The sequence below is a fragment of the Syngnathoides biaculeatus genome, chromosome 20 (genome assembly GCF_019802595.1).
Source record: "Syngnathoides biaculeatus isolate LvHL_M chromosome 20, ASM1980259v1, whole genome shotgun sequence".
NCBI lineage: Eukaryota > Metazoa > Chordata > Actinopteri > Syngnathiformes > Syngnathidae > Syngnathoides > Syngnathoides biaculeatus.
In genome coordinates, this window is record NC_084659.1 from 6,610,930 (window position 1) to 6,634,181 (window position 23,252).

At 50.8% G+C, this 23,252-nt stretch overlaps 3 protein-coding genes across 6 annotated transcripts; 1 reads left to right on the top strand and 2 right to left on the bottom strand.

Moving 5' to 3' along the window:
- Positions 1-1,516: 1,516 nt before the first annotated feature.
- Positions 1,517-10,484, bottom strand: nrip2 (nuclear receptor interacting protein 2). The gene is made up of 6 exons (XM_061807984.1): positions 10,177-10,484; positions 5,444-5,701; positions 4,476-4,558; positions 3,613-3,698; positions 3,498-3,550; positions 1,517-3,415 (listed from the first exon to the last, which is right to left on the bottom strand). Exons 1-6 carry the CDS (start codon positions 10,330-10,332, stop codon positions 3,314-3,316), a joined length of 738 nt encoding a protein of 245 aa, XP_061663968.1. The 5' UTR covers positions 10,333-10,484; the 3' UTR covers positions 1,517-3,313.
- LOC133493967 (endosome/lysosome-associated apoptosis and autophagy regulator family member 2-like) lies at positions 5,673-23,216 on the top strand. Of its 4 annotated transcripts, none has more exons than XM_061807970.1 (23): positions 12,479-12,609; positions 14,427-14,677; positions 16,378-16,498; positions 16,618-16,807; positions 17,125-17,275; positions 17,356-17,445; positions 17,606-17,711; positions 17,791-17,940; positions 18,459-18,547; positions 18,888-19,068; positions 19,323-19,451; positions 19,642-19,732; positions 19,824-19,926; positions 20,039-20,176; positions 20,972-21,244; positions 21,318-21,491; positions 21,586-21,790; positions 21,887-21,983; positions 22,061-22,162; positions 22,263-22,389; positions 22,468-22,646; positions 22,720-22,882; positions 22,960-23,216. In XM_061807970.1, exons 2-23 carry the CDS (start codon positions 14,567-14,569, stop codon positions 23,029-23,031), a joined length of 3,042 nt encoding a protein of 1,013 aa, XP_061663954.1. In that variant the 5' UTR covers positions 12,479-12,609; positions 14,427-14,566; the 3' UTR covers positions 23,032-23,216. The 4 variants fall into 4 exon arrangements, with proteins under 4 accessions (XP_061663956.1, XP_061663954.1, XP_061663953.1 ...); XM_061807969.1 differs by having other exon boundaries at positions 12,481-12,609; positions 14,464-14,677; XM_061807971.1 differs by having other exon boundaries at positions 12,481-12,609; positions 14,464-14,677; positions 17,128-17,275.
- klhl42 (kelch-like family, member 42) lies at positions 11,326-14,345 on the bottom strand. The gene is given in 4 exon segments (XM_061807980.1): positions 11,326-12,322; positions 12,409-12,602; positions 13,039-13,204; positions 13,207-14,345. Coding segments are annotated over 4 exon segments (1,404 nt in total). The 5' UTR covers positions 13,802-14,345; the 3' UTR covers positions 11,326-11,873.
- Positions 23,217-23,252: the final 36 nt, after the last annotated feature.

Here is a 23,252-nt window from a genome sequence, read left to right on the forward strand (position 1 = left end):
CCTGGGTGGTGCTCGTGCACCCTTGTGTTTCTGAATCCCTGCGTTATATCAAAAATGCGTGGAAATACAGCGAGAGTGGCACTTCAAATGATCTTTTCATTGTTTGGCTGGCTCACAGCTCTCTCGGTCTCTCTCTTTTTCCTCTGTGGAGCGTTACACAATCCTCAGACACAGGCAAGTCGATCAATATTCGCTTCCCCGCGGAGGGACGAGCTGAGCCCCCCTCGCTTCAAAAGTATTCGGACGCCCACGGAATAAATTTCGCCTTTGGCTGCCGCTTCAACCGGTTGCGGTTGACAAGCACAAAGCTTTTTTTTTTTTCTTCTTCTTCTTTCTTTCCGTGTGCAAAGGTGTCGCTGCTACCTGACTAACAGGATGTGGCGAGACCGGAGCGAGCGAGCGAGCCTGGCGGGGGATTTTCTCTCGCACGCCTCCTCCCATTTCCGTCGTGGTGTTTGTGCTCGGCTCGTAGCAAAAAGTGCCCGACCAGCCCAATTTGACGAAAGGAGAGACTCTACTAGCGAGGGAGGATTAAGGAGAAGATGGCCCCGGACTGGCCCCTTCTTCAGTCTAATTGGAGCCGAGATAGAAATTGTGCATTTGGAGAGATTTTCTAGTTTTTTAGGTGAGACGTCAGAGTTCAGTTCCGTGGACCCTCGCATGCGCTGACCCAAATTATGCTCGGTCTTGTTGTTCTCAAGAGTCCATTTTGGTCGCAATGGGGCTAAGTGCGCAAGTAGCCTGTTTTTGAAGAACCCTTAGACCTTGGCAACCTGTGTCTTCGCCGGGAGGCGGGGCTTCTTGAGACTCGTTTGTGCGTCTACTTTTCACGTCGTTAATGTTTCATGTCGAAAGTGGCTTTCCCCCCCAAATCTCTCCAACAAGATAACCATTGGAGAAACGCTGAAATGATCCCTTCAGAGCAAAGTGGCAGCTCCCCTGGATCATTTCAGGTCTGGTTTCATCAGACTTTTTGTGGGCCAACTCATGACCGACATGCCTAAATGAAACTACTTTCATGGGTTGAATTTTTCTCGAGTTCGTCGAAAAATGTTAGCGTCAAACCCCAACGGCGGAGTTGCTGCGTCTTTTGCAGAACGCCATCTCGAGACTACACGTGACAGACGTAGCTTCAAAATGTCACGTTGCAGGGCGAAACAGGCTTCGGGGACTGATTTTTATTGGATTTTTTATTTTTTTTAATATTCCTGCGAAGGCTGGAACGGGAAAGCCCTCAAAATTTCAAGAGGGGTAATAATGTTCATCATTGCGAGCCCTTCCGAGTATTTGAGAGCCTCCCCTGTTGCTAAATGTGGTAACAGCAATTTGTTTTCCTTCCTGGTACGCGAGTCCTTATTTCGCCGTGCAGTCTGACTGAGCTTTATTTTTTGACGTTCGCGGGAGGCATCTAACCCTTGGCGAGCCGCCAGCTGTCTGCTTACGCTCAGATAAGAAGAAATATTCAAAACGTGTGCCCTTTAAAAAGGGGGAAAAAAGATGCATTGAGCTAGCCAGAATACACATCTTTTATTTGTCTGCCAGATAAAGTACTGCTATACAGAAGAAGAGCAGGGAGAAACACAAAAAAATAAAATTGTCGTAACGTCACTGGTCGACGGGGCGCGAGAGGCCAAACGTGAAAACGGGGGGGAAAAAAAACCCGAGCATTTTCGCCAACAACATTTACGTGCAAAGCGAGCGGTCACCAATATAAGTCGGTCTTTTTATGACATTTGGGTCAGTGCGAGACCACAAGTGTGGTGCAGTTCCTGGACTGACCTGAGAGAGGCAGCGTGATGCCACGGAGCATCCTGAACATACAAAGAAGTCGTGGAGAAGCTCGGCTAGCCGTGAGCTTATCTGGTGACCGATTTCAGTCACTTGATTATATGCGAATTTCCTTTTTTCAACTGAAAGGCATGAATGACTCATCACGTTGGCTGTTCTTTAGTTTATCAAAAGGATTTTATTATTTTTTTTTTTTTTGCCCAACTACACGTGTGGTTTTCAAAAACATACCGTGCTATTTTTTGTTTTTCTTGAAAATTTAACCATCAATCAAAAGTGAGCTACCTTCAAGAAAAGAACAAAGAGGCAAACGTCAAGGTCTCAGAGGTGCTAATATGCGCAAAATGGTCCCAAAAAAATGATACAAAGCTTTTGTAGATTTGACAAAGGCGACGCGGGAAGGCAGCTTGTTTGGCAGCTCAGCTTTTTGTCTTTGTTTTTTGTTTTTTCCCTGTGTGAGCCGTAAAAACACACTTCCGGGGTACACGGCGTCAGAGTACCGTACACAAAGATTCATGCGGAACGCCACAACGTCATGCACGTGGAATGTTTGCGCATTTCCCAGACAAACGACTGACGCACGATTTTTACTGGGTGGAAACGGAAAAGCTGGCCGCGCACCGAACGTCTTAAACAACAACAACAACAACAAAACGTCACTTCTCGACGGGACTGCGCGATAATCAGAGCAAGTGCAACCCGTCGAGATGCAAGTCCCGCAGAATCCAGTCATAACCTTGAAAGAACCGTTGGCATTGGCTGAAATTTTAAGAACATTTAGAAAACATCGACCTTGATTTGAGAATTTTAGAAGGAAATTTGGAAGCAAGCGAAGATTTGGGAATATAAAAAAATAATTGTCAGTGAATGTGTTGAATAATTGAAAGCGCTCGAGGCGCGTGGAAGGATCAGGTCCGTTTGTAAAATGTCTGGTCATTCGTAAATGTTGACGGGGAAAATGAAAAGTCCAAATCCGCTTCATTTTCTGAAAATTTCGAGGTTTGTTTAAATCTGATGAGAAAAGGACGAGTTCGGAAAGTGTGCGACTGGCTAATGGAGCTGGCGTGGACACCCATTAGCATGTCGATGCTAACAAACTGCTAATTCCTCGTTTTAAAATGATTTGCCGAAAGATTTGATTTCACTTTTTGCGAGGGCAAACGCTTCCTGCCTGAGTGTGTCGTGGCAGTTGTTAGCTAGGTGTAGCCTTTTTGGATGAATGCTACGCTATGCTAACAGTCACTCATTCATATTTGGCTTGCCACCAAACAATCTGGCGAGGAAAAAAAGCCAATCAGAAAATGTGAATTTTGTGTACCTTTGGAATTCAAAATGGATTAATTGGTCGAAGTCCAATCACCTCAATTCACTGGAAAAAAAAAATACTGCAATTAACACCCACGGGCTAATTTCTTCAGCGGCTAACGCTCATCGGGCGACGTGCAACACTCGAAGTCCGACAGGCCGGGCGTTCCCGTTCCGCCGCCGCGACGACGACGACGCGAGTACGGCCGCAGGGGGGCGCTCACACCTTCTTTGCGGCGACGTGTTCGCCGTCACTCAAGAAGGGAAGCTCCTCGACGACGCCCCCTAGCGTCAAGACCCTGCGGTTCAGGTCCAGACAACACTGCGGAAGGCAAGGATGAGCATATTTACTTCATCGTGGTATGTTTGTTGATTTGTATTTTGGGGACTGTTGTCTTGCTTACTCTGAGTCGGAGCAGAGTGTCCAGGCCGAGGCTCAGCTCGCTCGACTCGTGCTCTGCGAGGGGAAAAGAGTTTGAAGTTCCGCAAGAAAACTTTTCACGTTCCTGTCGTCGGTACCTTGGACCAAAGCGGAGCACCGGATGGTCCTGGAGCCCAGCTGAAGCTTGAGACCGCTCACCGAGCCGCTTGCGGTTGCCGAGAGGCTGAGGGAAGACGGGGACGACGACAAACTTCAAACTGGACCGCAGATCCGACGACAGGTAGGTAACCATATTTGAAAATACTGATGGAAATATTCCACACTTCGACCTCATTTTATTCCATTTTATTTTGCTTTTGTTACATGATGATATTCCAGTCAAATAATCTGTCCTTTTTAAATTCGATCATATAAAAAAAGAAAGACTTCCCCACAAATCAAATGTCATCCACAAAAAAAAAATAAAATGCGATCAATTTGTATGTATTTAAATTTTAAATTCCGCTTTACTTTTTACATAAAACTAATGTTTAAAATGTACTAAAAATTGGAAGACATATATATAATAACATTACATGAACATATATGTTAATTGAATAACATACACTACTAATGTATAGTAGTGTACATTATTGCAAATGTGAAAAAAATGTCATATCAACCATCCATTTTTTTACGCCACTTAGCCTCACAATCAATTCAATTTAACAGCAAAACATAATCAATGTATCATTTAAATAAAGCACTTGTAGACTTTTGTATTTGAGTAATATTTGGTATAAAAATGCACAGTCAGGCAATTGCGATCCAATAATTACTAAAAAAAAATAATAATAATTTCACAAGCAAATCGTTTGTTGCGCCATCAGCAAACATGCCGTACATTCCCGTCACCTACAGGCCTGGAGTGGAACCGTACATATTTTCAGTTTTGCTTTCTCCTACTTCATTGTAATGTTTTACCGTCATATAAAAAGACAAATAATAAGCAAGTTCTTACCCGAGCTTTTGGCAGCAGGCCGGCGAGATGCGGTTGCGTACGCTGCCGGTGTTGAACGACGCCTTCACGTCGCTCTCGCAGCACTGCCGACAGCGACATAAAAATTAAGCAAACATGGCCGCCACGTTTTGTGCTGACTTTGACACCGATAAGCACTTGGTGGGTCATCATCTAAAAGTAATCAACACGAAAGCGCCATCAAATATTAACTGAGCCTCGTAAGAATTCTTCACCCTGTGCGGGCCTCAACACCGTCGGATACGCGTTCAAATTTCAAAATTTTTTTTATCCTGTTGGGAATTGAAAGATTTGAAGGGTCCTTCCTGGACGCAACACCACCAAAAGCAAGTCCAGTTAGTGGCTCAAATTTTGTTCAGAGCTTATTTCAGTTTTCATTTTTCTCATCTGTTGTTAAATCAGCAGCTGGTCCACTTCAGCTCCTCTGGTTATTTTCCCCTCGGACAAAAAAGCGAGCAATTTTTTTTTTTTTTTCCATCATCTTGCTGTACTCAAGCTGAGCCTCGTTCTTCTTTCTTTCTTTCTTTCTTTTTTTTTTTTTTTTTTCTGGAGGCAGTGCATCTTATCAGCGACACCACAAAGCCTCACCATTTTTTTTTTTTTTCATTTTGTCCCAGTGTGGCAATGACTCTCTCTTTCTCGCCGGAAAGTTTAAAAATAGATGTCGGAAGAGTAATCGCGCAAACCTGAGCATTTAGCAATGCTGCACGCGAGCAAAGTGCGAAGGAAAATGAAAAGCTCCAACTTGGATGACTTATTAAAGAATTTGTGGCTACTTTGTCGTCGTTTGACTTGCAAACAGGAAATTTGGTAGCCAAAAAAAATGTCCGAAAAAGCCACGGCTGCCATCGAGCTTGTTTACTCGGGTGGGTCCTCCGTTGCTGGAATCTTTCCAACGGCTCCGAAAATTTGAACCTCGATTGGGTGATGTTTCAAACAATTTCGGCTACCTTGCACTGAACGAGCAGGGTCGAGGGGCGCCCCGTCTCCGAGGCCGCCGCGCCGTCGCAGTCGTCCGATCGGAGGCTCTTCTCGCTCTCCTCGGCCGAGGAGTCGGCGGCGCTGTCGTCCTCGCCGTCGGCCGGCCCGTCCTCGCCCCCGTCGTCGGCCAGCGGCGAGCGGACGCGGGCGGCGGGGTCCCGCGGCTCGCCCCGCGGCCGCGTGACGTTGCCCTCCAGGAGGCGGCGCTGCACGATGCTGTGGGGTTGCTATGGAAATAAGAGCGTACGTATCGGTGCGCCGCTGTCACAGGTGTAATCGAGTCCTCTCGTGTGTCTCTGATTGCCTTTCAGCGGCCGGCCATCTGTGAAGAAGCTCGGCTCCGCGTTGCCGTTTTTTTTTGCCAGCCGTGTGACGGTTAAGACGAGGAAGAGAGAGCATCGTCTGCTTGGCCGAGCACCAAAAAGCCAAAAAGACTCTCTTCTTCACTTCGTTTGAAACCCTTCACTCTTCACACTTGAGGCCATGGTCACGGTCAGTCCTCATTATTTACTATTTAGCTTCAAATTCTTGTCTTTGAATCTCTTTTGAGCTCAATCACATCCATTTTGTGTAGTCAAATCAAGTTTGCCAGCAAAGCGAATCGCTAACCAACTTAGCAAGGTCACGCGTTCAGGTCGCTGAGTGCTCGTTAGCACGTGGCGAATGGCTAAGCAACGGCTGACAACCAGTTAGCCACTTGTCAGAATCTTAAGTAGCCGCTAATCTCTTGTCAAAGCGTAAAACACCAGCTAAGTAGCAACTAGTCACGTAGCAAAAGGTTAGCACCACTTTTTAAACAAAATAAATGCCATTCCTCGAAAAAAGATACTGTACGTGAATAATACTGTGAGAACAGAGTTCCGTTAGCGTTCCGTTAGGGAGTGATCAGCGCGCCGGCTAATTACTCGCTTGAAGCCAGTCATGTAACCTTTGTAACAACCTCTTTGCAACTCCCCGTGGCGCCGAGCGGCGGGGGCTCATGATGTCGGCTTTACATCTGCTGCCTGCAGACTGCCGCGAAATTAATACTGCACATTTTTCACGATTGTGTCTCATACCTAATAAAGTGGCGACACTATGGTACGCCTGCTCGCCGCTTGCTTCCTAAGGTGATTTGTGGTAGGCTTGCAGAGCACAAACAGACGACAAAAGAGCGCTCAATTGAGTTATGTTCATGAATTGGATTTATGCCGTTAGTCTGCTTTCCTGCACAGAGGAAAACACCTCAAAAGAAAACCTGATCAGCGGCTAGCTGCTGTTTACCTTTTGGTGAGTGAATAGCTGCTATTTAGCTGTTAAGCAAAACGATGTGCTAGCCCCTCGCAGATACTTAGCTGTTGACAAGTACTCTGCTTAGGTCTTGACTTACTGTATTTTAATCTGTAGGTAGGTGTTGACTCGCGAGCACTTAGCACTTAGCGCTTAGCTGTTGACCTGTAGTTACAATTTCTTACCTATTGCTGTACTCAATGTAGCCTGTAGCTAGTCTTCACTTGTAAAGTGAAAACTTGAAAAGTGCCCGCAGTTGGCTGGCAATTTTCATTTCATCAAGGGAAGAGCCATTAAATGTTTACCCGGTGTTAGCTATTACTGTACTTAGCAGTAGCTTTCGACTAGGTGTTAGCCTGTTGCTATCTCCCGGATAGTTAGCGGTGATCCTCCGACAAGTATGTAGCAGGTGATTAGCTGTTCACCGTGTTTTAGTTAACTGATACGTACCGTCCTGTTGCTAGCTGAAGGCTAGTTGGTGCGTAGCTTTTGACAAGTGAATCAGAATCAGATTCATTTTTATTTTGCCAAGTATGTCAAATACACACAAGTGATTGGTCTCTGTTTGTGGATAGCAGTTATTTGGCTACTCACCAGTCATTGACTGCTACTGTACTCATTCGTTGAGAGGTTGCTCGCACCTAGCGAGCTGTCGGCATGTTAGCATTTAGCATTTATCTCATCAAGTGATTCCAAACAGTATCCATGTGCACGTCACTGTGGTTGTTGGGCTTGTTTTTGACGACTATTTTTAGCCGCCCGTCTCCCCACGCGACCCGGTCTCACTCCCACATGCGCGATGATGCTAATCGTCCCCCCGGCTAATAATACGAATAACGCAGGCCGCGTTTCCGCCGTCTATATTTTGAAGCCGTGAGGTTTCCTGGGAGCGCGCTCGACTCCGGAGCGCTGCTCCGCTTGCTGCCTGCTGGGAAAGCTCACATTTGGAGATGAATATAAAACACCTGCTGCACGATTAAGTCGACTCTGCACCATCTGCCCGCCCGCGTGCGGAACGTCTTCCGGACGTCGCGTTCCCTTCGGTTTACGCGGGGCAGCGACGCCGTGGTTGGGGGCGCGGTCACAGCTTGTCCTGTGTGGCTTGTTGCTGAGGTGGAATTTGTAAAATTGAAACTGCATACATGCATTTTCTATAGCGTTTACATTCTCGTTAATCTGGCGAAGGAGCTGGAGTCTCTCTTGGCAGCCAAAAGTGACGTTTTTTTTTTTTTTTTGGGCACAAGATGGTGCCGTGGATTTCTGTGTCACGGGACGCAATTCCCACGCATGTGCGCCATTTTTACGTCGATTTAACGCACACATTATTACATAATGAAGCACCACCCCCCACGAGTCGTCAGCGACCAGGTCCCAAGGTGGCGTTTCCCTCGCTTTCGAGTGGCTCCCCTCCCCCACCAAGTTGACCGACGCTAGCCGCTCAGCACCTCGGGCGAAAGAGCACAAAAACAAACGTTGCATAACCGCCGCTGCTGAATTACACATCGGAGCGGAAAGGCCGGCGGTGGATTGTCGATGCCCTTCTCATGTTATTGTTATTGTAGGTCGGCTTTTAGCCGCCAATTAGGACGGGATTATTTATGTATTCGTGCACAGTGCGCAGGGAAAATATTGACAGCGCGTCGACCCTTTAGCTCCGCCTCTTTCGATACCCGACTCCTCGTTTGCTGTGCTCGTATTCGCACCAAAGTAAATGATATGTGCAAAAATGATGAGAGAAATAGACGTGATGGATGCGTTCTCAGACTTGCCGAAGTCCTGATGAGCAATCAGTATGCTTCCAGAACTTTCTTTCTCGTCATTTAACGAATTTTTCAAATGTATTCAGCGGCTATACAGCGACCCGGGCTCCCGTCTAATGGAGGACAATTTTCACTCCTGCCGGCTCAAGTCGTCAACGCCGCGCTTGACAGATTGCATTTTTTTCCCCATCGGCGCCGACGCAAGCGTCATTCCGGATAATTGGTATTATCGCACGAGGCATCCGGGATGCCTCACGTGGCGGCTAATGGATGACTAGCGTATTAAGATCTTCAAAGCTAATCGAGTTTTAGAAATTCAAAGCTACAGTCGCGGTATTTAACATTTCCTTTCCTGAAAAAAAAAAAAAAAAAACTTCTCTTTACTACGTGTGCGCTCCACACACGGGGGGGGGGGGGGGGGGGAATTCTGTCTGTCTGGTTTAGCTAGCCAAGATTACCAGAATAATAAGTGCCAGTATGCTGAACAAGTCAAATTTTTTATGACATTTCCACACAAAGGCTTGCGATGTGTTTTAAGATCAATCGGAGTTGTTGGAGCTAAGGTTAGCCCCCAACGTTAGCTTCTGAAGTTAGCTTCAACTTTACCTCAAACATCCGCGTCTGACATTAGCTCCAAGATTAGCTTCTCAAGTTGGCTTCCGCCATTATTTCCTAAACCTTGGTACGCAATAAATATCCCTTCATCCTAAATGCCCAGACTATTTTATACTTTAGATTATAATCCAATAAGATTAGCAATTAGTCTGAGGGGGGGGGGGGGGGTATGAGCGACTTTGTCTTGATGATAGCGTCTGAAACGGTTTAATATTAAACGTGTTCAAAATTTCCAACTGAAATTCTTTGTGTGGAGAAATCGGACTACTCCCAAGTCAATTGTGACATGAAGCCGAATGTCCTAGGACGGCACATTTGAAGAGTGTTGGCCTCACAGTTCTGAGGACCGGCGTTCAAATCCGGGCCCCACCTTTGTGGCGTTTCCATGTTCTCCCCGTACCTGCGTGGCTTTTCTCCGCTTTCCTCCCACATCCCAAAAACATTCATTCATTGGAGATGCTTAATTGTCTTGTGGGTGTGATTGTGAGTGTGGCTGTTTGTCTCTATGTGCCCTGCAATTGGCTGGCGACCAGTTCGGGGTGTACCCTGCCTCCCTCCTACCCGATGACAGCTAGGATAGGCTACAGCACTGCTCCGATCCTCGTGAGGATAAGCAGCTCAGAAATGGATGGATGGTGGGGTCTGAAGCAGAGAAACAGTCCTTTAACACTTGCAAAATCCTTATGTGCGTACCAGGCCTAGCGTTAGCGCTAATGAAGGCCGAGGTCATCGGCAGCCGTCAGCGCCAACATGAGCGTCCGCCGTGACGTTCGCACACTTTCTCCAGCCCGCAAAGATCCTGGCCTGCTTGTCGGAACTTCAACTGTCGTCATTCCTCACCTCAGCTCATCCTCAACATTTTAATAGCAATCCCGAGACATTGTGAAGTGTCCTCCGGTCCCTTATAAATCTTAAACCAGTTTTAGCCATGCGAGTGGTTAGTTAGCTGTGGAACTTGGATTAAGTCAGCTCTGCCATGCCGACTGCTGCTGTTTAATAATCACCAGCGACGTGGCCACGAGTCCTGGATCGATGCGGTCCAGGCTGCGCGTACTCACCAGGTCTTTGGACGTCCCCAGTCTCTTGAGACCGTCCAGGGGCAGCAGGTCAGCCGAGTCCTTGTGCGTGAACTGAGTGGCCTGCTTGAGACGCCGCTGCTGGTGCAGGATGGCTTTATCTCGGATGGCCAGCTCGCCCTTCTTGGCCTCGCTCATGGTCTTAAAAACTGAACCACCCCCCCTGCCGCCCCACACGCCTCCCCTCCACTCCTTCCCCCACCCCAAAAAAAAAAAAAAAAAAAATCCCACCAGCCACCAGATAAATGTAGGAATGTGGCCCTTCAAGGAGAACAGTGTAGATTATTTGAGTTACTCCTGCATAACGGTCTGGTTTGGACGAGCATCCTCCTGCGCGTTTTCCCTTTAGCCTCCTTTCGAGCGGATTCTCCTCCCTCCCTCGCGTTCTCTCCTCCCTCGACCCTCCTCCTCTTTTTTTCAGACGCCGAGCGAGAGCGAGCGTTTGCTCACTTGGCTCTGGCGTCGCGGTGGATGCTTGCAAATTAGCCCCAGTGGTCCCGCTGCGAAGGCGACGCCCGACCTCACGCGGCCCGAGCCGATCGATCGTACGGCAACGGTCGATTCAAGCGCGTCGCGCCGATCCTCTTCCGCTCCGGTGAACACGGAATTAAATGCCTGCGTTCACCTTAAGATGCATTTTTAGATAACCACCAAAGTCTGTTGTGGATTTTTAACATGAATCCTTGAGTCCTTGTGAAGGTTAAATTCGGTTTCTGCGTGGTGTTTGTCGCCCCCTGTCGGTCACCTTTACGCTTTACGTGTATTTCTCATCTGATTTTCAGTACTGTACTTGCTTTCCTACTAAGATTTATATTTGAATCTGTTCATCCGTGTACATTTTTTTTTTGACTAGCCGAGACTGTTAAATTCCTGGGTTGTTTGTCGCCCTCTGTTGGCCACTTGCTCACACTACACATTTCCTTTTCCGAGTTAATAAATGCATATAACAGCTTAATTTATGTAGCTCAGGGGAAGCTATCCATCCATCCGTTTTATTTGCCGCTTATCCTCACGAGGGTCGCGGGGAGGGCTGGAGGCGGTGTACACTCACGATCGCACCTAGGAGCAATTTAGAGTGTCCAATTGCTGCATGTTTTTCAGATGTGGGAGGAAACCGTATTGCCCGGAGAAAACCCAGACAGGCCCGGGGAGAACAGGCAAACTCCACACAGGCGGGGCCGGGATCGAACCCGGGTCCTCAGAACTGCTTTTCCAGCTTGTGCCGCCTCAGTGGAAGCTAAATAAGTGAATTTTTCCACTGACAAAGAACGGCAAAGCTTTGTCATTCAGGTGCCAGCATTCGCCTGAAAATATTTTTTTAAACAAACAAGGAACGAAAAGCACCTTCATTTATTTATTTATTGATACAAAACCAGTCTGCTTGAACAGCAGAAAGAAAAAAAACAGGCAGTATTGGTTTGTTCGGAGGGATCAACTTTCAAACGGAGAAGGCACACGTGCGATAAAAATAGATTCCCCCCGACCCCCATCATTGGACACTGAATCCCATTTTGAACAATATTTTTGGAGTTTCAACATCAAACGCCGCTTAGGAATGCCGCCCTCTGTTGGCGTGGAGTGTGAAACAAAGTGCAAGTCAGCTGGGTTTGGCCTCAATTTGTAGGTGCGTTTACGTTCCATTGTCAGGGCGACGAGCGCGTCAGCGGCCTCGGATTCCGTCACAGGACGTCGGGGAGGTAAAGCGAGCAGAGCAGCATGTTCTGTCCGAACGCCCTCAGGTGCCTGAAGGCCTCCCAGGCGTCGGTGAAGATGTTGTACTTGAGGAAGATGCGGTGCTCCATGCTGGTGGACAGGCCGACGTCGCGGCTCATGATGTAGATGCCGTCGTTGTGCAGCGCGCACGTCAGGTTCAGGCCCGACTTGGACGCGTTCTCCTTCAGCTGCAGCCACTCGCCGGTGGTGACGTTGTACGACTGCACGGCGAGCACGTCCTCGATCTCGCCGAGCCAGCGCCGGGCGTGCTCCAGCTTGTGCGTGTACCCCCCCACCAGGTAGATGGTGTCCTCCACCGACAGCATCTGCTGCTTGCGCACGTGCACGGCGCACGTGCGGAACGCCGTCCACGCGTCGCTCGCGGGGCAGTAGCGCAGGAGGTCGGTGTTCCTCACTGTCGGGAGAGACGGAGCGTCATTCGGATCTCAACCGAGGACGTCTCGTTTTTGGATTGGGTGGGAAACGAACGCGTGCGCCCACCTCTCGCCGTGTACCCGCCCATGACGTAGATCATGCCCTGGCACTCGCAGGCAGAGAACTCCGCCAGCGGGTCGGGCATGGACGACACGCAGGTCCAGAAGTCGTTCTCCGGGCTGTAGCACTCCACCGTGCCCAGACTCTGGCCCCCCACGGCGTACAGCTTCCCCTGCACGGCCAGAAGCTTGAAGTTGGACCTGAATGGTGAATCCGGCTTCGTCAGGCACTTATTATTCTGCATGTATTGTTGTTGTGTGTGGTGAATGTGTTGTCTTTTCACGAACGTTTACAAATGTACTAGCGTACATTTCAGAATCTGTACTTATCCTTAACTTCTACTTAAGTACAGAATGTGAGTACTTTTGATACCTTGGGCAAACCGCACAATACACAGTGTAATACGTCCACAAGTGGCAACAAAGCTGCTGTCTGCACGTCTTGTCCTCAGAGACATACCGCAAAACCGATGGTATTTGTTAGCACATTTATGGCGTTTGGGACCGTCTGTTAGCCTTAAGCTAAGCAGACTTATCTGTTTTTCTCTTTGTAGCATGTTTACTTTGAGCGTAAACTGGAAGTAAGTGTGGCGATAACCAGCGAGAAGCAGGATGAATGACAACGTGTCGACGTTACCGCTTCTGGTTGAGCGGCGCCACCTGGTTCCACTCGTTCCTGCAAGGGTTGTAGCAATGGGCGGCCGAGACCTCTTGGCTGCTGGCGCGGTATCCCCCGGCGATGAAGAGGTAGTTGTCCAGCACGGCGGAACCGTAGCCCCGCACGCTGACGGCGTCCGTCGGAGGCTGCTGGGCAGCGGCATCCAGCGCTGCTCTGCCTCGCTGTAGCTCAGCATGGACCAGGGCTCGTCCCGGCCCGGCGTGTTCGGGCACACGCTGCTGAAGTCCCCCATGGCCACCAGGGTGGCGACGCCCCTCATGCGCATCTCCCTCGCCCGCTCCCTGACGGCGGGCGGCAGGCTTCGGAACTCGCTCCGTCGCATCACCGGGTGGTAGTAGCAGCTCATGAACTTGAGGCAGGCGTCACGCAGCTCGTGGGTTCCGTAAACCTCTGAGAGGCTGTAGAGCTCCACGCAGTTGTCCAGCCGGATCTCGGCCGTCAGGAGTTTGAGGATTGAGGTGACCTGCAGGAAGGAGGCGGTCTCGATCAGGTCCTCCAGGGTCTCGTTGGCGATCTCCACTTTGGAGGTGTTGATGAAGCCCAGGACCAGCTCCAGGCCGTGGGCGCTCAGGCCCTGCAGCTGCACGGAGTCCACCTTGGACTCTCTCATCCCCGAACTGTACAGCGCACGGAAGTAGTCGCTCTTCTCGATCAGGTTCCTCTTGTTCACCTCGTACGTCTTGTCCTCCATCACGATGGCGATCTTCTGCTCCGCTGACATTTTGGAAAGAGTGCGGCTGGATATTGTTTACATCTCACCGGTCTGGAGCGCTCCAAATATGGCCATGTGCGGCCCATAGGTCGAGCAACTTTCTCGAAGACGATGAAATACGCCGCTTCGGCGCCTTAACACCCTACGAGAATCCGTTTCAAGACTCCCGGATCGTCACGTTGTTATTCGAGTCATGTAAAGCATTTACGAAAGTTGAAATGCTGTTGAATTCCGCCTCATTCTGTCAAGCCTCGCTGGCAACTTTGGGATTGTTTTGGTTCCGAGCGCTCTTCTTCGCTCGTGGTTGTATTGCGCAACCGCGATGCTGCCACCTGGTGGCGATTGGGCGCTACAGCACAGCGCCCCGTCCGTTTGGGACACTGGTCCGGCGAGTTATTATAATAACTCGCTGTTTGCTCATTTCGCAATAAATAATGGCTTGAGAACAAGTTTGCAGAGAAGCCTTAATGCTGGCCTGAAATAAGTGATTGCTGCAAATATTTTTTAATTGTAAATCCGGAGATGAGAATGTATATGTTCCGTTTTGACATTGACGTTTTTGTGACATCGCTGATAGACTTTTAATTTGAAAGCCGGTCCTGTCATCTCTGCATTCCGTGCGACCTGACGTCAGTGCGTGCGCGCGTGCGCGTGCGCGTGAGTTGTGACAGACCGTCGGCGTTGCATCGATGACTCCGGCGCAGCACGCCCGGACCACTTCGACTCTCGGGCTCCAGGCAGCGGCACGTCCGCCGTTCGTGATCCGACTTGAGGATGTGGGAGCCGGCGTGGACCTCTCGGTTCCCCCGCAGCTTGCTGGTGCTCGTCATCATCGGCCCTTTGGCGGCAACCTGCGCAGGCACGACACTACCGCCGTGTGATGAGGTGGGCGCGCACTCTTACATAGTTGTTATTATGAATAGTATTTATGATTATTGAGAGGTATGTCAAGCGGGCTTCTGGTTTTCTGGGCAAGAGGAATCAAGAGCTGGCTGTCAGTATTCATTGACGCCTTGAGAGCTTTTTCCAGAAACATGTTTTTTGCTCTTGGAGAATTAGGACAAAAATATCATTTACAGTGATGAATGTCAAGTATTTGCAGTGAACTCAACTCAATATGAACATGAATCCCTTCTCTTTTATACGGAAACTCAAGATTATGCACATCGTTAATTTAAGAGCAATGCTCAATTTTGCTTTTTCACGATTTTTTTTCCCCCAACCTCCGCTATTAATTCTTTTGATGCAACCATTTTCAACATGTTGCCATAACATGGCCTATTTCGCTAACAAGCTGCCATCGCATTTCGTGCAAAATAGTGCGGTTCGTTTTTGTTTGTTGGTTTCATTTTTGCATTCTGCCTCCGCTCGCCTTTATTTGTTGTCACTGCCTTTTTTGTCGTGCCCCCCACCCCCCAATCTCACCCCCCCACACACACACCTCGTCCGTTCATCAGTCACCATGGCAACCCCTCACGAGTCACCGGGGAAACCGGCAGACCGCACGAGCTGGACGTTCCTCTCTTTCCTCGGCGTTCCTGCTGCTTTTAATTCTCGGATGGCAGGTGGGGGGCGGGGGGGGGGGGTGCGGAGGGGGTGCATGCTCGAGCTGAGCACGGATGCGTTTCTACCCTCGGGGGGAGTCGAGCTGACGTTCGTGTAGAACGGACCGGAAAACTGACACGTGCAATCGCTGCAGAGGCAACGTGGTTAAAAGTCAACAATCCGTCCGTCCATTCGCTTAGCCGCTTATCCTCACAAGGGGCAGGAGGCAGGCAACACCCTGAACTGGTTACCAGCCAATCGCGGGGCAGACGGAGACAGACAACAATCACCCCTAAGGGCAATTTCGAGTCTCCAATTAACGCATTTTTGGGGATGTGGGAGGAAACCCACGCAGGCAGGCACGGGGGGAGGCGGGGCTGGTATTTGAACCTTGGACCTCATTGAGGTCACGGTCTAACCAGTTGCTCCACTGTGCCGTCCTATTTTTTTTTAATTGTGGTTATTAAAAGCATTACAAATACGAATGTTTTCACAATGTATACTTGTTTTTATAAGGTACATTTTGAAAATTATAACAATTGAATTTAAAGAATTTATCATTTTTAAATGTATCACTTCTCTTTATATATGTATGAACATTTTTTAAAATATTCATTTTGTTAAAAGTGATACATTAATAACACTTGAATTTTAAATGTTTTTTAAATTCATTTGGAAAGAATTTTAAAGAAAGTCTAACATTTGAATTTGAAATTGTTTTTATTACAATTTGTGTTGTGTTTTGCGCTTTTTTTTTTATTATTATTATTATTTTCCCGTCCTGTATGTTTAATTAAAGTAAAAACAACACCAGCATTTGGACTTATTATCCGGGAAGTATTTTTCTGATGTTGCGGATGTCGTAAGCCTAGTCCGGTCCTCAGGCAAAAAAAAAAAAAAAAAAAAAAAAGTGCAGATAACGCAGATGACCTTTCTGGCCCGTTGGCGTTCTCCGTGGTGGTCGCCGCAGCGACCACGCTCAGCGACGCCACTCGTGCCCCGCCGCCGCCCATTTTCCTGACGCTTCCGTGTGTGCGCAGATGGACTACTACTACCAGTACACAAACTGCGACAGCAGGGGCTCCCGCTGGCGGGTGGCCATACCGCTCAACCCGGGCACCTGCTCGGGCCTCCCGCCCCCCAGCCGAGGGACCGACTGCAGTGAGTACAGCGCCGCCCGTTTGTACGCGTTCACGGAACCGTCGCCTCCTTCCTCAACTCATTTTTTGTTGTTGTCGTTCCCTTTTTCCCCCATTCGTCCTCGGCGGCTCCTCGTTGAGGTTTCTCGTGCTCGGCCGGCAAGTTCCTCGAGATGTCCACGCAGTCGTGTACGCCGTGCCCGGCCGGCTCCTACTCGCTGGGCGGCGGCCTGCGCTTCGATCAGTGGGACGCCCTGCCCGCCGGCTTCATCGCCATCTCCAGTTTCCTCGACGCCAGGCCGCCCGACGGCGACTTCCAGGGCTGCAGCAAGTACGCCGCCGCCTTAACGTCGAGCGCGACCGTTCCACAATGTGCGGGCGGGGTGGGAGGAAGGGAGGACGGAAAACAAGGACACACCGAGGGAATGAAGCCCAGATGTAACTAAGGAAGGAAGGAAGGTCGAAAGAACGACAGGAGGGAGAAAAAAGTGGATGCCGACAAGAACGGAAAGAGGAAGTAAGGAAACGAACGAAGGAAGGAAGTGAAATTAGGGCCTATGAATGGAAGGAAAAATGACAAGATGAAGGAAAAGAGAAAGGACGGGAGGAAGGGATTAAGACCTGACGCGTTTGTGCACATTTGCTCAGCAGCTCCACGTGGACGCCGCGCGGCGTGTACCTGGAGTCCAACCGCGACGAGTGCACCGTGTCGCTGGTCTACGTGGTCCACCTGGAGAAGCAGGGCTCCGTCTCTTTCACCTACCAGTACCCCGACGACAACATCCTCTTCGAGTTCTACGTGAGCAAACGCGCCGAGCGTCTGCGCGCCTTTCGCGTCACAGGCCGTGCCCACGCGCGTATGTGTGTGCGTGTGTTCAGGTCCAGAACGAGCAGTGCCAGGAGATGAGCCAAACTGACGAGCAGAAGTGGATCAAGGTCACCGGCAACGGAGAATGGGGAACGCACACGGTTAGTGGACCCCAAAATGCTCACGAAACCCAAAGCCACACGACGCAAGACTCACAACATGAATAGATGACACAACGCACACGCAATAAACCAAACGTAATACGCAACGTAGAATACAAAACATAAATCGGTGCCACTGACGGCCCTCGTTGTGTTGCAGCTCAATCTGTGGGCGGGCACCAACATCTTGTACTGGCGGACCACGGGCATCCTGGTGGGCGTGAAGTTGGCCAAACCGGTGCTGCTCAAGGACGTCAAAATCGAAGGTGACCCGAGCCGTCCGGCGCCGAAACCAGCGTCCCCCGCGGCGCTTTGGCCTTTAACCTTTCGCGCGATCCTCCGAAGGCGTGGCCTACACGTCCGAGTGCTTCCCGTGCCGACCCGGCTGGTACGGCGCCGACGCCGGCTCGTCGTCCTGCCGGCCGTGCCCCGCCGGCACCTTCTCCGGCAAGAACTCCGCTTCCTGCGGCGCCTGCCCGGAAAACCACTACTCGCGTACGGTGACGTCCACGTTTTACGCCGTCTTCTCGTTTCTCGCTTCACTTTTGCAAGTCTCCAAATTGCGTTGCCGCGACTTCGGTGGAAAAATGGATCGATTTTTTTTTTTTTTTTTTTTTGGTGTCGTGAGATGGGGGTTGGGGTTCTACATGCAGAACTTGTCATGGCAACGTAAAAATATTTTGGGGAAATAAAAATACAACAATATAAGAAATCAAATGTGCATGCCCACGCGTACGTTTTTGTTTATAAACAACATCAAAAGAAATCCCCAAAGTACTTTTTCATGTTGTCATTGTGTGTTAGCGCCGTGCAAAATAACAATAATAATGTACAATATGTATTCCATTCCAAAACAAGCTCAGATAAGATGTGGGGCAAAGAATGAAAGTGAACTTTTGCCACCGCATGTGCTGAGTCATGCTACGCTAGAAAATATGCGGCTCCATTTCCGCCTCGCGCCCCGATTGGCTAACGAGCTTTTTTTAATTATCATGTTGCTGCGTGCGTCTCAGTGGAGGGATGGGCCGCTTGCAAGTTGAGGCCGCCGTGCGCCGAGAAGGACTTTTTCCAAATCCACACGCCTTGCGACGGCGAAGGGGAGGTGAGTGCCGCGCACGCTCGAGCGCTTCCTGCTTCCTCGTACCCGCCCGCGCACACGACAGCAATTTCCAGAAGCCTTTACGCAACACCACAATTAGGTGAGTCAACAGATGTTGACAATAGAGTATGAAACTGAAAATTGTGATAGTTGAGGGCACAAACTGGGCGTACTTCAAATTACTCAATGTACGAAGTAAATGAGGAAATTGACGGCTGCTAGACTACAATTGAGCACTTTATGATAACATAACTCTCAACATAGTGCTTTGTACTGGGTTGCAAAGGTGTCCCTAATGTTGTAAACAATGGGTCATTGGACCCCCCCCACCCCCACCCCCCAGACGCAGGTGGTGTACCGCTGGGTCGAGCCCAAGGTCTGCGACGAGAACGCCACCTCGGCCGTGGCGCTGCCCCCCGCCGAGCCCGGGAAGCCGTGCCCGCCGTGCAACCCGGGCTTCTACAACAGCAACGACTCCACCTGCTCGCCGTGCCCGCCCGGGACCCGCTCGGACGGCACCTACGGTAACGGCGCCGCGCTTTTTTGCCGTCCCGGGAATGCGGTCGGACCGGCTGGTCCTGAAGGGGACGTCTTTGGGTTACGACAGGGGTCGGCCGCCGCCATTTTTGTTGTTGTTGTTTTTTTAACCGACAGCTTCTCCTGTGGTGTTGATTTACGCAAAGGCCCTCCGGTGATTTTTCGGTCACCGGGTTGTCGACACCTGCTTCGAAAATATGTTGCTACAAAAATGTCAAGTGGCGCTCGTGTGTGTGCGCAGCGTGCACGCCGTGCCCTTCGGGCACCGAGCCGGTCCTGGGCTACGAGTACAGATGGTGGAACGTGCTGCCCTCCAACATGAAGACGTCCTGCTTCAACGTTGGGAATTCCAAATGCGACAACATGAATGGTAAGAATTTTTCCACACGCACACACCGTGTTATTATTATCAAGACAAGCTTCCTGATAACTTCCTGTACCTTATAAATTGGCCAGAATTCCAACCCTAACCGCTAAAATTCCAAAGATTATCCTCAAGCGTTATGACAAAACTCACATGGATGGAGGTTGTTTCAGTGTGTGCACATTTGTGTATTCAGGTTGGGAAGTGGCGGGCGACCACGTCCGAAGCGGCGCCGGTTCTTCGGACGACGACTACCTCATCCTCAGCCTGCAAGTGCCCGGCTTCAAGTAAGGCCGCCCGAACGGGTGACGGAACGAGTTTCCCCCGACGCGAGCGACCGTGTGAACGAGACCGCTGTCGCGTTTTGGTCGGACGCAGGGTGCCGGCTTCGCTGTCAGGAATGAGCGGGGGCGAGGTGGGCCAGATCACCTTCGAGTTTGAGACGGCCTGCGCCGGGGACTGCGAGTTCTACTTCATGACGGTGAGCCGGACCACACTGGCCTCCTCCGGCTGACGTTGGTCTTTTTTTTTTTTTTTTTTTTTTTTTTTAATGGCGTGCACGGATTCTTATGAACCTCTGGCGCCCCCTGCAGGACGTGCACAGCAAAAGCACCACCGTGGTGGAGTCGTGGGAGGGCAGCAAAGCTCGCCAGTCGTACTCGCACCGCGTGAGCAGGAACGACTCGGTCACCTTCACGTGGGCCTTCCAGAGGACCAATCACGCTCTGGACGTACGGTGAAAAGTTTCCTCTCCCTTGCCAATGTATCCATCCATCCATTTTCTTTGCCGCTTATCCTCACGAGGAGTGCTGGAGCCTATCCCAGCTGTCAACTGGCAGGAGGCGGGGTACAACCTGAACTGGTTGCTAGCCAATCGCAAGGGCACATAGAGACAAACACCCCTCGGGGCAATTTTTATAATTCAATAATGTTGCATGTTTTTGGGATGTGGGAGGAAACCGGAAGAGCCGCCGGGGAGAACATGCAAACTCCACACAGGCAGGGGCCGGGATCAAACCCGGGTCCTCAGAACTGTGAGGCCAACGCTTTACCGGCTGATCCACCGTGCCGCCTTGGCAACGTATCATCAAAATCATATCGCAAATCTGACCTGGACCTGCTGGTGCTGGCCAAAGAGACACACGGACACCATGCATGAAAAACAAAAATGCGCCGAGCCGTTACATTATCGCAAGTCCTGTAATATATTGTGCGTTAATTCATATTTTCCATTCATCTCCTTGTAAATTTATATTTGCCTTGCGACTGACTGGCGACCAGTTCAGGGTGCAGTTCAGTCCACCTTCAGCCCGAAGTTAGCCGGGATAGGGTCCGGCACTCCCGCGGCTGTTGTGAGGATAAGGGGCTCAGAAAATAGATGGACAATGTATTTAATTTGAAATGAATATATTCATACCTACATTTGATGTATTTTTTAATAAAATATTGTTACATAGTAAATTAATTAACCCGTCACTCAAAAGTCCGTGCCGGCGTCCCTAATGACGTGTCCCACGCCCGCGCAGGTGCGTCGCTACGTCGGCGACAGCGTGAAGCTCTTCTCGGTCCGCGTGACCAACGTGCTGGGCGGCGTGGCCTCGGGCTGCCGGGCGTGCGCCCTGGTGCCCGAGAACTCCCGGCGGGCCGGGTCCTCGTGCGTGCCGTGCCCGCCGGGCTTCTACATCCACGCCGAGACCAACCGATGCGAGGAGTGCCCCGCCGGCACGTACCTGGCGGGTCGCCACACCTACGGCCGCGAGGCCTGCGCGCCGTGCGGGCCCGGCGGCGTCAGCAACGCCGTGAGTGATTCATTTTCCGTAAAAATAAATGTTTAAAAAACAACAATGAAACGATAAAGTTGATGTCTTCCAGGAGCATTCCCGTTGCTACAGCGACTGCTCCTTCTCGCACACGTACGGCAACCGCACGCTGACCTACGACCTCGGGGCGCTGAGCGACGTGGCCTCGCTCACCCTGGAGCCCAGCTTCACCACCAAGGGCACCAAATACCTTCACCTTTTCAACATCAGCCTGTGCGGGCACCAGGTTGGTCATCAAATGGAATTCCGACGTGTTACACGTTAAGTCACGTGCAAGCGTAACCACGGCAACGTGTGTGTGTGTGTGTGTGTGTGTACAGGGCAGGATGGCGGCGGTGTGCAGGAACAACCTGACCGACTTCAACAGCGTGCTCAGCAAAGACCAACAAAGCAACACCGGCGCCGCCCGACTCGCCGACGCAGTGGACGGCTTCATCTGCCAGTCCACCATCGTCCCGGCGGACGGTCGCGGATTCCGGACGCCCATTTCCTCGCAGTCCGTCGGCCTGGCGGACACGTTTCTCGGTGTGTATGCCAGCTTTTAAACGGGCGGGGCCGCAGTGTGTCGCCCTGTTGTCAATCGTTGCGGTTTTGCCCCCCCCCCCCCCTCCTCCCCCGCAGGGGCGACAGTTGAGCGCTTCCTCGACGGCGTGAGCGCTGATGCCGAGCTCTTCCCGGAAAACGCCAACAGCATTCCAGATATCAACTTCTTCTACAGGTACAAAAAGACTTTTTTTTGTGTATTTCACGTCACCTTCCTAATTTTTTTACTGATGTCATTTTTTTACGCTTCAGGTCGACGCAGTTGACCGCTTCCTGCGATCAAGGCCGCACTTCGGTCATCGCGGTTCGCTGTAATCCCCAAAAATCCGAACGCGGCGAGCTCACGGTGCCCAGGTCAGTCGACGACATCGTGCAGGGAAAGCGGGAAGCTGGTTTATCGCAATAATTAACCAAAAATTGAAAAGTTGAAAAACGATGCAAAATGTTTTTCCAGCTCCTGCCCGGCAGGAACATGCGACGGCTGCGCCTTCCACTTCCTGTGGGAGAGCGCCAGCGCCTGCCCGCTCTGCACGCGCGACGACTACCACCAGCTGGACGGCGCCTGCAAGGGTGGCAAGCAGGTGCCCACCCGCCCGCGTTCGTAATGTGACATCCCCGTGCTCGGTCCCGGTCCAACGATCCGCCTGCCGCGCGTGCAGGAAACCTTCTACTTGTGGAACGAGCCCAAGCTGTGCATCAACGGCGTCCCGCTGCCTCCCAGAAGCTCCGCCCCTTGCGAGTCGGTCACCTTGTGGCTCAAGCTGGGCGTGGGCGGTGGCGCGTTTGTGGCCGTGCTGCTCGTCACCATCAGCTGCTATTTCTGGAAGAAGAACAAGAGGTGACGGACGGATCCGCAGGCGCGTCCTCGTCATTTTTTGTCCCCGTCACGTGACTGAACGTACGTGCGACAGGCTGGAGTACAAGTACTCTCGTCTGGTGATGTCGGGCAACAAGGAGAGCGAGCTGGCCGCCGCCGACAGCTGCGGCCTGGACGAGGGCGAGGACCCCGACGACGACGCCGTCTACACCCGCGAGCCCTCCCTGCTGGGGAAGCTCCGTGCCATCGCCAGCAAGGTGAGGCGGATGCCGGAAGTCTTCTTCCGATTGAATGCAATTTTTCAGCTTTTAAAATGGACGGAATTATGTTTCAGCACGAAGGAGGAGGCAGCAGTGAGTCCGTTCAGCTCAACAGCTCGCAGGCAGACCGCTGGGTGCTGGGATAGGCCCCCCCGGCCAGCGCGGCGTCGGCACCGAACGCCCCCGGTCGGCCATTTGCTGCGCCACTGGGGGGGGGGTAACGGACCTCTTTGTATTTCTTTTGTACATTTTTATTTGGGTTACTGTTGAGAGTCGTGTATTTATAGCAGTGTTGTTTATGAAAGTTTAATAAAGTCCTTTTTGACAGACAGTTCTGATTGTTCCTTCCTTTTGTCCAGACAAAAGC

Coding starts and splice junctions, on each gene's coding strand:
- nrip2 (XM_061807984.1), bottom strand. CDS start 10,332: ATGAGCGAGGCCAAGAAGGGCGAGCTGGCCATCCGAGATAAAGCCATC. Junction 3,699..4,475: donor GCCTGCTGCCAAAAGCTCGG/GTAAGAACTTGC, acceptor GTCTTCCCTCAG/CCTCTCGGCAACCGCAAGCG. Junction 3,416..3,497: donor ACACTCTGCTCCGACTCAGA/GTAAGCAAGACA, acceptor TGCCTTCCGCAG/TGTTGTCTGGACCTGAACCG.
- LOC133493967 (XM_061807970.1), top strand. CDS start 14,567: ATGTGGGAGCCGGCGTGGACCTCTCGGTTCCCCCGCAGCTTGCTGGTG. Junction 17,446..17,605: donor GAGAATGGGGAACGCACACG/GTTAGTGGACCC, acceptor GTTGTGTTGCAG/CTCAATCTGTGGGCGGGCAC. Junction 19,452..19,641: donor CAAATGCGACAACATGAATG/GTAAGAATTTTT, acceptor TTGTGTATTCAG/GTTGGGAAGTGGCGGGCGAC.